We start from the raw sequence: 14,176 nt of genomic DNA on the forward strand, positions 1-14,176 counted from the left end.
TGGATGCAGACAGGACTGGGTCGGTTGTCATCCAGGGGTAGGCTCATCGCAGTCGCCTGTTTAGAAACCCACCCAGTGGGGCTGGAGAGATGGCTCAGAGGTTAAGAGCACTGACTCCTCTTCCAGAGGTCCTAAGTTCAATTCCCAGCAACCACATGGTGGCTCACAACCATCTACAATTCAATCTGGCATCCTCTTCTGGCATGTAGGCAGAACACTGTGATAAATAAATAAATCAGAAAGAAAGAAAGAAAGAAAGAAAGAAAGAAAGAAAGAAAGAAAGAAAGAAAGAAAGAAACCCCCCCAGTATCTCCTCTGTAACAAAGCCAGCGGCTCTCAGAGCTATGAGCATCACGGGTGTTTCTGATTCATGGCTCTCCCGCTCAGGCCCCAAGAAGAGTCTCACAGCTGTGTGTGGCATAACCGTCAGCAGCAACTAAGGCGTGCTGGCTAGAGATAAGGCAGCCAGCAATCAGCCTAGGGCTCCTTTCTTGTTTTCTTTTCCTTAATGACGTATTTATTTTTATTTTTATGTGCATTGGTGATTTGCCTGCATGTGTGTCTGTGTGAAGGTGTCAGATCCTCTAGAACTGGAATTACAGACAGTTGTGAGCCATCATGTGGGTGCTGGGAATTGAAGTCAGGTCCTCTGAAAGAGCAGCCAGTGCTCCTAACCACTGGACCATCTCTCTAATCTCCTTTCTTCTTTTTAAAAGAGAAATGACTAATTTACCTTTTCACTTTATTTATTTCTTTATTTTGTTGGTTGTTTTGGTTTTTTTTGGGGGGGCAGGTTTCGAGACAGGGTTTCTCTGTGGCTTGAGGCTGTCCTGGACAGCTCTTGTAGACCAGGCTGGTCTTGAACTCAGAGATCCACCTGTCTCTGCCTCCCGAGTGCTGGGATTAAAGGTGTGCACAACCAACGCCTGGCAGTTGTTGTGTTTTCTGGCAGGCGCTCTTTATATAGCCCTGGCTGTCCTGGAACTACAGAGATCCACCTGCCTCTATCTCTATTTATTTTTAATACTATATTTATTTTAATTATGTATATGTCTGTGTGCCTGTGTGTGGGTGTGTACACATGAGTGAAGGGACCCTCAGAGGCCAGAAGAGGGCCTTGAGTCTGCTGGAACTGGAGTCCCAGGCAGTTGTAAGCTGCGCACCATGAATGCTAAGAACCAAATTTGGGTCCTCTGCAAGAGTAATGTGTTCTCAACCAGCCCCAAGGTCAAGGTTTTGCAGCACAGTCATTATTGACACGTGGAACAGGATAATTCTCTGTTGGGGTGAGGAGGTAGTCTGTCTGGTGCATTGGGAGAAGAGGCTGCCTGTCTGTCTGGTGCACTGGAGAGGAGGCTGTCTGTCTGTCTGGTGCACTGGAGAGAAGACTAACTGAGTTCGAGGCCAGCCTGGTCTACCGAGTGAGTTCTAGGACAGCCTCCAAAATAATACAGAGAAACCTGTCTCGAAAAAAACCCAATATATCCATATATATATATATATACATATATATATATATATTCTGGTCCATCTTAGCCTAGGATATCTGGCTTAAGAGTAGAGAATTTTTTTTTGTATGTTTGATTTTTAAAATGGGCTGACAAGATGGCTCACTGAGCAGAGAGCTGGCTGTGAAAGCCTGGCAGCTGGAGTTCCGACCCCATAACCAACCCCACAAAGTTGTCCTCTGGTCTCCATATGTGCATCATGACATGCATGGGCCCCTACACACACCCACCATATATATGAACAGTAATAAATAAAACCTTAGGCGCCGTAGACAGTAAAGGCATTACAACCAAGCCTGAGGAAACTGAGTGTGATACCTAAAACCCACATGGTGGAAGGATAAAACCTACCTCCACAGGCTATCATCTGCTTTGACACACAGGTGTCCACACACACACACACACACACACACACACACACACACACGCACGCACGCACACAGGTGGGCACACTTAAAAATGTATTCTATGCTGGTCAGTGGTGGTGCACGCCTTTAATCCCAGCACTCATGAGGCAGAGGCAGGCAGATCTCTGTGAATTCAAGGCCAGCCTTGTCTACAGAGCTTGCTCCAGGACAGAGGAACCCTGTCTCAAATAATAATAATAATAATAATAATAATAACAATAACAATAATAATAATAAATATATTCTAAAAACTGTTTTGTAATGTGTAAGAATTAACTCAAAGTTAATGTTTCTGCTACGTTCATCTCATTAGAGGTGCCAGAAAACAATTCATAAACACACCAGTTGGCTGACAGTGGACTGCATTATCTTGGCTTCCCAGGGTTTTTCTAAAACATTTTAATGCCAGCTTTCATCAAAAGCTGTCATTTCTCTGCCTGAGCCACTCAGTTTAGCTCCTTGTGTCTCCTGCAGTGCTTTGGGAAGGAGAGCCCCAGCAGAGCCCCAGCAGAGCCCCAGCAGCACCCCAGTAGCGCCCCAGCAGCGCCCCAGCAGAGCCCCAGCAGAGCCCATGACGCTGTGGGTCAGCAGTGAATTTAAAGCCAAGATCTGGGATATGAAAATGGGTCCATCTTCTTCATGTTTGGCCTGTGACTTCTCAAGTGAAAGAAAGGCCAATGCAGCCAGGTGGTAGTGCACGCCTTTAATCCCAGCACTCAGGAGGCAGAGGCAGGTGGATCTCTGACTTTGAGGCCCATTTGGTCTACAAGAGCAAGTTCTAGGACAGCCAGGGATACACAGAGAAAACCTGTCTTGAAAATCAAATAAGGAGGAAGAAGAGGGGAAGGAGGAGGGGGGAGGAGGAGGAAAAAGAAGCAGAAGAAGAGGAGGAGGAAGAAGTGGAAGAAGGAGGAGAAGGAGGAGGAGGAGGAGGAGGAGGAGGAGGAGGAGGAGGAGGAGAAGAAGAAGAAGAAGAAGAAGAAGAAGAAGAAGAAGAAGAAGAAGAAGAAGAAGAAGAAGAAGAAGAAGAAGGAGGAGGAGGAGGAAGAGGAAGAGGAAGAAGAAGCAGCAGAAGGTGGCCAGTGTGGAACCAGCAACAGTTCACGGACTTGGAGAGTAAGTGGGAGATGAGGAGAATGTCAGGCAAAGCAAACACCAGCAAATGAAAAGGAGGACTTGAGGTAGGCGTCAAGTGTAAAAGATGAATGATGGGCCTCTCGGACAGTCACTGGCATTTAAAAAAAAATAACTTCAAAAAATCATTCACAGCAGATGTGGCGGCACACACCTGCAAAGCCAGGACTCGGGTGACACAGGCAGGAAGGAGAGTTACAGGCCAGACTGGGCTAGACGGTGAGACCCTGCCTCAAAATTATAAAACAAATAACGTCCGTCTTAAAGTATAAATGACAGTTCAGTTGTTAATCTTTACCCTAATGGTTGGTTTTCATTCATTCATTTTTTAAAAATATAACAAAATAAAATATAGTAAGGTAAAACAGAAACTATCGTATTGAAGGTGGACAAGACAAGCCAACAGTAGGAAGAGAGTCCAAGAGAAGACACAGGAATCAGGGAGCATGTTCAGGAGTCCCATAAAAACACTCAGCTGGGAGCCATAGTATGAAGCCGGGTGCAGACCTGTGCCTGCTGCCTCGGTCTCTGTGAGCTGTAAGGAGATTTGTGCTTGTGTGGATTTAGAGGGCCCTGTTTTCTTGGCGTCCTCCACACCCTGGCTCTTAAACTATTTCCACCTCCCCTTCCATGGGGTTCCCTGAACTCCGAGAGAAGGAATCTGATGGAGACATCCCATTTAGGGCTCAGCGTCCAAACTCTCTCACTCTCTGCACATTGTCTGGCTGAGGGTCTCTGTATTTGTTCCCGTCTGAGGCAGGAGGAAGCTTCTCTGATAATGACTGAGCAAGGCAGTGATCTATGAGCATAGCAGAATGCCATTAGGGGCCATTTTTGGCCGTTACATATTTTTGTTTTTTGTTTTTTTTAGACCAGTAAGTATTATTTGGTCTTACCCTAGGTCCCTGGGCTATCTAGCTCAGGTTCTTGGTCACCCACGCAGTGTCTGGGTACATGTTCTATCTTTCAGGGTAAACATTAAGTCAAATCAGCTATTGGCTGGTCACTCCCACAATTTTATACTACCATGGCCCTAGCTTATCTTTTGGGCAATACCCCAGGGTAGATAAAGGATTTATGATTGGCTTGGTGTTTACATTTTTCTTTTGGTAGCATGCAAAGTACCTTCCTCTACCAAAGACACGGGAATACAGACGGGGTTGAAGGCTCGGTGCAACACAGGCGTCAGCTAGACATCACCACGTTCAATGAGCTGTGTGGGTGTTATTTTTCAGCCAGAGGGCCTTACTGTCTGTCGGTTTGTGGCCATCAGTTTTTACAAGTTCTTAGAGAAAACTGTCTTATGAGAAGGGAACTTCCTCCTGCCCCTTTATCTTTTTAGCTTTTTTTTTCCAGGGTAGGGATGGAATTCAGGGCCTTAGGCATACTAGGTGAGCTACATCCTCAGGCCTTAAGAGAGGAATACAAAAAGGAATAAGTTGCCCCATCCTCCACTATGGGGGGTTTTGAACGACGCTCTTGTCACCCTCGGTGCTAGTGTCAGGAGGACGACTGAAGTTTAAGGAATTCAGGTTTTCTTTTTTCTTTCTTTCTCTCATAAGATCTTCCGTTTCTTTACCTTCATAGAAAAGCCTGCCTCTGGGCGTTGAGTTTGTAAGTAAGCATAAACAAAACAAACCATTTGCTATCAAAACTTAACTAAAATTGTTCAACTTCAGACATACGTTAAGCAATGTTTTCAAACTACCAGTGGCAGGCACAGACTCTATCCAGTCATCTGAGCACACAGGTGACTGTGCTTCTCAGCCATTCTGAGAGTCGGGGCATCAGTTCCACCAGCACTGGAATACTCGAAAATGCAAGCGTGAACCAGACATCAAACCTTTGATCTTGAGGAGTTAATTTTCACCAGTGCTCCTGTTCCAACTATTAAAAATCTCTCAACACAACCTCCATCCAAATTCGATTTCATAACTTCATCTTTATCTAAACTTCTCATTACCCTAGTGAGCAGAGGTCACCAATAACAACTGTGGTAGAAATCTGGGCCACGGGTATTTTAAGAGCACAGTAATTTTCATTTAAAAATCTGTGGTTAGTTACTTTTTTTTTGTTTTTGAGACAGGGTCTTGCTGTGTCACCCTGGCTGACCTGGTGACCAGGCTGGCCTTAGACTCATAGATGTCTACCTACATCTGAGGGCTGGCATTAAAGGCATGCCCCCACCCTTTAAGACAGGTCCATTGTGTAGGTCAGGCTGACCTGGCACTCAAAGTCCTTTGGCAATCTTCCTGCTTCTGCTTCTGCTGAGCTTATAGGCCTGAGCCACGTGCCCTACAAGGGTCCCCTGAATCGATGAGGGCAACGTCAACAGTAACTAGAAAGTTACTGTTACAGTGGGTTAGCCCTATAATAAAATATTGAATGTTTTGAGAAATAGAGCAACCAGCGGGGTCATGTTCCCCTCGTTTGATCAGTAAGTTAAGACAGCCTGCTTCACCTTAGTCACCGGAGATCCTCCGGCTACCCCGGGTCAGAACACACAACTTATGAAAGTTAAATGAATTCTGACCACACTACGCCGCACTCTGCAGGCAGCAAGCAACGCCAACTGTCATGCCAGAGCTATGAGATAATGGGGATTTCAAAATGTTTGCCCTAACTCAAAGTCCAGCCAAGACGTCCATGATTGTGCCTCAGCATCCCAGAAAGAAACCAAGCAGAACTCCATGGGGCATCCTGACCGGACGGAGACGGAGACCTAGGTGGGGTTACTTTTGATGTTCCTGGCTCAGAGCTAATTGTGTTGCCTCAGTCAAACTAACTGGAGATGAGTGGGGGGGGGGGTGTCCACATGACTCTTGAGGTCCCCCTATCCAAGGGAGTGGATTATCTTTTAAAAAAGAAAGAGAGAAAAAGAGAAGGGTTGAAAACAAAGGCGAGATCAAGCAGTAGACAGTTGATCTCAACGTGCATGTCTATGTCATAAAACCATAAAACAAGTTCTTCCCATAATACTATAAAATGTAGTCGGCCAAAACTGGAAATGGTGCCAGACTGGAAGAGAGGGCGTTTGGTTAAAGTGGAGATGCTGCCAGAGAGACAAGCGGGCCGCTTAGGTGAACTCATCCGAACAAAGACAAGCCAGTCCCCAGGGATGTACATGGCAGGTGCGCGTGGACCTCCCCGCCCTCCTCACCCTCCAGGCGCCTGTGAACACGCACTGAGACAAAAGGAGCTTCCAGGGAGAAGCAAAACTTGTTCATAGATTCAAAGATATAATATGCCAGCTGTGTGGACGTGTAGGCAGATAAAATCCATTTTCAAAGACAAATGCCAGTAGTTAAGCTGCTGGATTGTCGCCACTGGGCTTGGAACTGACCCAGGGAAAGGTGCTGATTTGTCAAAGTGATCAGCCTTGGGGACAAATCACTACCGGGTCTGGGGAGAGAACCCATTGTCATCTCTTTCACAGACACCCCCCTTTATGTGGCTTGGGATGGTGGGTCCTAGGGCTGGTGTCTCGCGCTGCATCTGTGTTGCAGGGCTCTCGGCACCCCGGCTGCTGGCCCAGCTGGTTTGGCTCATCACTGGCTGCTCCGACCCTTGCCACCCGCTCTCATCCGGCCACCTGCGCCTCTGATCTGAGTGCGGGTTTCCCGTTCTCACGGGCCCCCTTTCACAGTCCTTTTTAACCCACCGTCTTTCTCTAGAATCTCCCGGGCTGCCACAGTCTCCCTGCTCTTTCTTACCCGTGCCGGTGTGCCGCCTCCACAGACTTTACCCGTGGCGCTTTCTTCTGCGAGCATTTCCCTCAAAGTGTTCCTAGACACTCGCACTCCGGCTGATCTGAACCCCTGAAGGCCGAGCCTCAGGACAGACGAACCTGCTCAGCTTGAACCCCAACTGCCCTGTGGCCCTGGACCGTTGCTCCCTCCATCAGCTAAATTCAGTACTCGGGACTCCAATTCAAAACTCCTCCATCTGACCAGGCACCAGAATACCCTAGGCCTCAGTTTCCCTGCAGAGCTCTGAACTTCCAAAGATGCCGCCAGCACCTCCACCCCAGCAGGCAGGACTTGAACCCTTTTTGGCTGGCTGACTTCGGCGACTCCATCCTCCCCGGCTCTGGTGCACAGCCAGCCACACTTGATTTCACCGTTTTCCCTGTGTAGCTCGGCCGAAGGCGGGGCTGGTTTTTCTTTCTTAAAAGCATATGCAAATATTGAATAAAGCAGTCCGAAGCCCGGCTCTGCCCCCCAAATCTAAGAAATTCAAAGACGCAGGGACTTCCAGCCTGACCACACACACGCGATCCACTACTAGGCGCAGACTTGGCGGACTCTTGAGCCCCTCACTAGCCACCCTTCCCCCAGGCCGGAGAGCACTCTAACCCCAGAGTTCCGAACCGCCGTGCCCCAACTTGGACACCCACCTCTGGTGTCGGCTCCGAGGGCGCAGTCCTCTGGCTCCGCTCCAGCGTGGCGCGGCGGCGGCCGGTGTCCCGGGGAAGACGCGCCACAACCCCAAGCAGGGGCCAGCGCATCTGCCGGGTGCTGGAGCTCCTGGGCGAGCCTGGGACCCGGGAGCCCCGCCCACCCAACCGGGCCCGCCCCATTCCAAGCCGGTGGTCCGCCCCTCCTTTTTCACTGCTCCTCCCCCATCCACCCACATCTCCTCTTGGTAGATGGGACAGAACCTAAGTCTCCAGAAATGACTGAATGAATGAATGCATGCCTCCGTGCCTGCATGAATGAACGAGGAAACTGAAGGGATGGAGAAGGGGCGAGAGAACCTATTTCCTAACCGGGGTGGGGGAGGGGCGCCGTATGTATGGAGAGTGTTGGTGCCTGGGGTCGGTGTGCCTGGGAGGGCGTTGTTGTATGTTGTGTGTGTGTGTGTGTGTGTGTGTGTGTGTGTGTGTATGTAAGCGTGTGAATGCCTGTGCGAACTCACAGAGCCTGGATGCTGAGCTCCTACCTCAGGGGGAGAAAGCCATGGCCCCTGGGTAAGAGCCACCACCGCACGGGGGTTGGCTGCGGAGTGTATCTTGGTTATAGTTAGGATTTAATGTGGTCCAGAGGCTGAGATGCCGCAGAGATTCTGGAAGAGCCTTGGTTCGCCCATCCTTCAGGCTGCAGCGTCTGTGCGGCCGTCGGGAGCTTCAGCTTCGTGGTGCCTGTTAAAGCCTGGGGGTGGGTAGGGGGCAGCTGGTACGCCCCGCTGGGCTCCATTAGGCAGGTGGCCACCCCTCGTTGCAAAGAAGTCGTGAAAGTTCAGTCCGCCGCCCCTCCCCCTACATGAATATTTTAATAATGTTAATGACCCTTTGAGAACCGACCTGTCTAGAAGTACTTAGAGTGGACGCCAGTGTACCCATAAATATCCCGCACGGAAAATAGCAATTTTCAAAAATCAAGCTACTGTGTGTCTGACTCGGCTTTAGGGAAGGTTGTCTGCAGAGGAAAAGGCGCAGAAAGGAATCATTCTCAACTCTTCGCTAGGGCAACTTTCCCCAGTGATCCACAGCCAAGCAAGTGATTCCCTGGGGCTTTCCCAGTTCTCCCCAGTCACTCCATCCCCCACTCAGCTTCTGAAAGTCAAATTTGAATGACAAACACAGTCTGTAAAGTCACTGCTCCGGCCTGATTTCACTTCCCTAACCTCCGGAGGTCCCAGATTTCCAATACAAAGACTCGAGCTGCTGCCGGGAAGTTCCCCCGAAAACTGCCTTCACTGCAGGACCTGGGAGCCAGGCCTCCTCCAAGAAGGGTTTTCTCTTGCCTGATCCTCGCCCCTACACCGAGCGCAGGGAACCCGGTAAATCTTGCAAGGGAACGTCACTGGTCCTCAACAGGTTTCTTTTTCCTTAGCGGTTAGAGATCGTCTAGTGATCAGTTTTGGTCTGTTTGTTTGTGATCAGTTTTGGTCTGTTTGTTTGGTTGGGGTCTTTTGCCTCTCCATAGTCCTGGCTGGTCTGAAGAGGCCACCAGACCTGCCTTTCACGACTGGCTTTTCATGTCTTTATGGGCTAGCATGGACTTGACTACCTTCCTCCCTTCTTCCCTTTCCCTCCTCTTTCCTCCCTCCCTCCCTGGCCTGTAGCCTCAGCCCTTGAGAGGCAAAGGCAGAAAAGGACCCGCTATCATTTTGACACCAACCTGGAGAGTTCCAGGCTAGCCTGGGCTAGAATCTGGTGAGTTCTTGAGCTACAGTGTGAGACCTCGTCTGGAAAAGGAAAGAAAAAAAAAAGATATGTGGGTGCCCTACATCCGGAGCTATTTTTGAACACATCAGTGTCTCGGGAGAATGGATGTGCTTGGGTATCACAAGTGGCTGCCTTTATGGACCACAGACTGGACAAGGAAGGCCTCCGGGGTCACAGCAAAGGTGACACTCTACACAGACCCTCTTCTCGTGTAATGCAAAAAAAAAAAAAAAAAAAAAACGTTGCTAACGTAATCTGCCTCATCATTAGAATGAGTAAATGTTAAATTGTTTTCCAAAGCAATATCAATGTTCTACTTAAAGTTAAGATTGGCTGGGCCAGGGTGGCACACACCTTCAATCCCAGCACTCAGGAGCCAGAGCGGGCAGCCCAAAGAAACCCTGTCTCAAGAAAGAAAGAAAAAAATTGACTTGAAAGTTTAGGCCATTGTATAGACAAACACTGGTAACATTGCTAGGACAAAACTTGTTCAATGCATACGGATATTATATTGGAAGATTTTTTGTTACTTTCAAAATATTGAAGAAGGTGCCATGTTTAACCTTCTTTTTGGTGGTGGTGGTGGTGGTGTGTGTGTGTGTGTGTGTGTGTGTGTGTGTGTGTGTATACAGAAGCCAGAGGTCAATCCTATATGTCATTCCCCAGGTGCCATCCACTTTGTTATGCTGAGACACAGTCTGTCATTATCCTGGAACTCACCAAGTAGGCTATCCTGGCTGGCCAGAGGATGCCAGGGACCTTCCTGTCCCATTGCTCCCCAGTACTGGGACTACAAGCATGTGCCACCATGCCTGGCTTTGGTTTGTGGGTTCTGGAAATCAAACTTAGGTCCTCACGTTGCTTGCATGGTGCGCCTTACTGGAAGAACCATCTCCCCAGCTGGGCGTTGGTGGTGCACACGCCTTTAATCCCAGCACTCGGGAAGCAGAGGCAGGCGGATCTCTGTGAGTTCGAGGCCAGCCTGGTCTACAAGAGCTAGTTCCAGGACAGCCTCCAAAGCCACAGAAGAAACCCTGTCTCGAAAAACCAAAAAAAAAAAAAAAACCCAAAAAACAAAAACAAAAAACATTTTTTTAAATGTGACTGGTTTAGTTGTTAAGAGCACCTGTTGCTCTTGTAGACGACCTGGATATAGTCCTCAGGTCCACATCAGGCCGCAGACACCCACAACTTCAGGGTCCAGAGGACCTGACACCCTCGTTTGTCCTCAGCAGACGTGTGCACATACACACAAGCAGACAAAATACCCCCATCGTAAACTATTAAGAAAGCATTTTTGTATACAGAGCCAATTCCAGGACAGCCTCCAAAACAATACAGAGAAACCCTGTCTTGAAAAACCAAAAAAAAAAAAAAAAAAAAAAAAAAAGCAAGCCTTTTTTAAGCCTTGTCAGATTGGGACCATGGTCAACACAAAAACACTTTAGAAACCACAGTATTCGTGCTGGAAACATATAGAACAATAAATAAAGACTACTAGAATTTGACCGTAGGGACCCACAAAGTCAAAGGAGAGAACTGACTCCCACAAGCTATCCTCTGACCTCCACATGTGTATTGTATTCATGGCACGCAGGCGCGCGCGCACGCGCGCACACACACACACACACACACACACACACATACACACACACACACACCTAACCTTTAAAAGCTGAAAAGAAAAAGAAGAAACTACAGTTGATTGACAGATGGGGACATGCAGGTTTCTCATCCCAGCTGGCAGAAGGCTGAAGCAAGGGGTTGGAGGCCATAAAACAACACAGAACAGGGCGCTCAAACAAAACTTTTACAGAAGGAAGAAACCACAATAACGTATAATGAACTAAGTGGGGACATACGCAACACAACGTGAGTTTTCATCTTAACCCCATCTTCTTAGAGCCCTGTCCACTGCTGCCGCCCTGGCTCCTGGCTACTAAGTAATTCATAGGCAGGCTGAGATAAAACCCGCACAGGAGGGACAGCATGATGCTCACACGCTGCTGCTCACTCCTGGATCCTGTGCCAGGCCTGGGCTTTTTGTTTTTTGTTTTTTCCTCCTTTTGTATGACTGAGGGCAAATCAGAATGTTAGTGATGTGACAGCTAGAGCTAAGATTAACAATTCCAGGGCACTAAAGCTGTTCTTATTTCACAATCCAGCAGAATGCCAGTTAAAAAATAAGTAAATAAATTAAAAAAAAATACCAGGAGTACAGAGCTGTGTTTAAGTCTTGCTCCCTCCCTGTGTGAATTTGGGAAAGCTATTCAGCCTCTCTGTCCCTCCAAATCCTCCCTTGTCAGAATTTTCTGAGAATTTATGCCGAGCAATTATATCCTTCCCTGAAACATAACTGCTCCAGCTGCCTGGGTGTGGTAGTGCATGATTTGACTGTTTGTTGTCCCCAGTATTCAGTCAGGTAGCAGAAGTGAGAGAGAGAGACAGAGACAGAGACAGAGACAGAGACAGAGACAGAGACAGAGACAGAGACAGAGACAGAGACAGAGACAGAGACAGAGACAGAGACAGAGAGTGCTTGGAAGACTTTTAGCCAGTGAACCAATCATCTTGTCTGAGTGTATGCTTTCTCTTTTTTCTTTTCTTTTCTTTTCTTTTCTTTTCTTTTCTTTCTTTCTTTCTTTCTTTTTCTTTTTTTTTGTATTTTGAAACAGAAGTTCACTGTGTAGCCATGGCTAGCACAGATCTTGTGTTTTAGGCCAACTTAGCCTCAAATTCACAGAGATTCTCTTGCCTCTACTTCTACTGGCTTTTTTCCCCCTTTATTTTTAATTTAAAAAATATTTATTTATTTTATGTGCACTGGTGTTTTGCCTGCATGTATACCTGTGTGAGGGTGCTTGATTCCCAGACACTGGAGTTATAAATAGTTGTGAGCTGCCGTGTAGGTGCTGGGAATTGAACCTGGGTCCTCTAGAAGAGCAGCAGCCAGTGCTCTAGACCGTTTAACCTTCTTTCCAGCCCCGACTCTTAGTTTTTAAAAGACCTCTTTATGTAAGAGTGTTTTGCCCGTGTGTATGTGTATGCCTGGTACCCACAGAGGCCAGAGGAAGGCACTGGACCCCCTAGAACTCGTTGTGAGCCTCTGTCTGTATGGTTGCTAGGAACACAACCTTTGCAAGATCCAAAGATGCCTCTAACTGCTGTGCCAGCTTTCCAAGCCTTCCATACATTACTAAAGATGGGTATGGTGGTGCATGTCTGAATCAGTGAGATCAGGAGTCCAAGTCCAGCTTTGGCTACCTAGTGAGCTCAGGGTCAGCTTGGGCTACAAGAGACACTGAGAAACGGAACAGAACGCAAATAATTTACACGGATGTCCCGATCGTCACGGCAAATTGTGTTTTGTTTTGTTCCAGGTGGGGTCCTTGTGTACCAGGCTAGTGTTCTGCTACTGAGCCACATTCCTGGCCTCATGCATGCTTGGCCACAGGTTTTTACCACAGCAGACGTGAGCTTGGGGAAAGCACTGGAGACTGAGGAGCAGGGGAGGCAGAAGCCCTAGCTGCCCACGTAAACATCCTTCAGAGTTTACAGATCATAGGGATCAGAGTTTTCTACGATTTTCTTCCCTTGTAGAGAAACGGGATCCAGCTGAAATAATCGCCACTTATTGTTGAGCTGGCATTCCTGCCAGACTGTAAAATAGGAATCCAGCAGTTGTTTCTGGGGCTTGGGCTGGAGAGTGAGGCCTTTGTGCTGTCTAACTATTTCAAAAACACGGGGCATGTGAATTCTACTCAGACTTTCGGGATCTTTTCTGATCATTTGGAGTGATAACAGGCAGGCGCGCGGGAGCTGTATACACAGGCCTAGTTTGCTGCCTGAGTAGGCTCCAGTTCCAACACCTTTCCACCCCTTCAGGCCAGTGGTTTCTGTGGCTGCTGTCTGAGCGTTCAGTTTGGCTTGACTTGCTTCTTTCTGCTGGAAGCCACCGGCTTTGGATCTTACCCATGAGCGTTGTTTCCAAACCAGCTGGAGCAAATCATTGTCAAGATAATAAGCTTGTCCCCCACCCCCCCACCCCCCACCCCACTGCCGCAACTCCCCGTTTACACAGAAGACGCAGATAATACCAAGAGACTGCTTCTAGGGCCTTCCTGTCAACAGACACTCCCATTGCAGGAACGCTCAAAATGTACTTGGAGGAAATACATTGATGTATTGAGGAAATATCTGTGAATGTTTCAGAAGGTTTACTAGAAATATCCCACCAATGCCATCTATTTTAGGAGGTAATCACTCACTGAGAAGTTTCCTTCCTTTCTTTCTTTCCTTCTTCCTTTCTTCCTTTCTTTCTCTTTCTTTCTTTCTCTTATTTTTTAATTCAGTGTCTTGATATATAATGGAGTGAGGTAGGCTTTGAACTCACAGAAGATTTTCTTTGCCTCTGCCTTCTGAGTTCTATAGATGCCCAGTATGCCCAGTATGAGAAAAAGGGCATCTTAGCAAGTAACAAAGTTTGTACAAATACAGAAATATTCCATCAGGAGCTGGCACGATGGCTTGGTGGGTAAAGGCACTTACCACCAAACCTGATGACCTGAGTTTGACCCCTGGAACCCACATAGCAGGAGAGAATTGAAGGCACAAAGTTGTCCTCTGACCTCCATGCCCATGGGCACGTGTACATCCACTGACACCTAACTACACACACTCAATAAATAAATAAATGGAATTAAAAATATTTTGTCAGCATTTCAAAAACTGGAATGATGGCTTGACCTGCAATTCCAGCTACTTAGGAGGCTGGAGCAAGAGGATAAAAAAATTCAAGCCTGGCTCAGGCTCTCAAAGTGAACTCAAGGCCAGACTGGGAAACAGAGTGACCCTGTCTGGAAATTTAAAAGAAGCTGAGAGTGTTGTTAGTGGGAAAACACTTGCCTGGCCAGCACAGATCCTCTGTTCAACCCCTGTCACCAACTGAGAGAAACACA

The 14,176-nt window shown here is 47.7% G+C and overlaps 1 protein-coding gene across 6 annotated transcripts in view; it reads right to left on the reverse strand.

Annotated features, from left to right (window-relative positions):
• Window positions 1-14,176, reverse strand: part of Palm2akap2 (PALM2 and AKAP2 fusion) — a 454,171-nt gene that overhangs the window by 95,766 nt on the left and 344,229 nt on the right. Inside the window, exon 1 of one of the 6 annotated variants that reach the window (XM_040737977.1) lies at window positions 7,446-7,587. The exons of the other annotated variants lie outside the window; for them this stretch is intronic. Coding sequence (XP_040593911.1) covers window positions 7,446-7,556 — 111 coding nt within the window. The 5' untranslated portion in view covers window positions 7,557-7,587. Of the gene's footprint in view, window positions 1-7,445; window positions 7,588-14,176 lie in introns of those variants that run through there. 6 annotated transcript variants of the gene reach the window in all.

Source organism: Mesocricetus auratus, unplaced genomic scaffold, assembly GCF_017639785.1.
Source record: "Mesocricetus auratus isolate SY011 unplaced genomic scaffold, BCM_Maur_2.0 Super-Scaffold_6730, whole genome shotgun sequence".
Classification (NCBI taxonomy): Eukaryota; Metazoa; Chordata; class Mammalia; order Rodentia; family Cricetidae; genus Mesocricetus; species Mesocricetus auratus.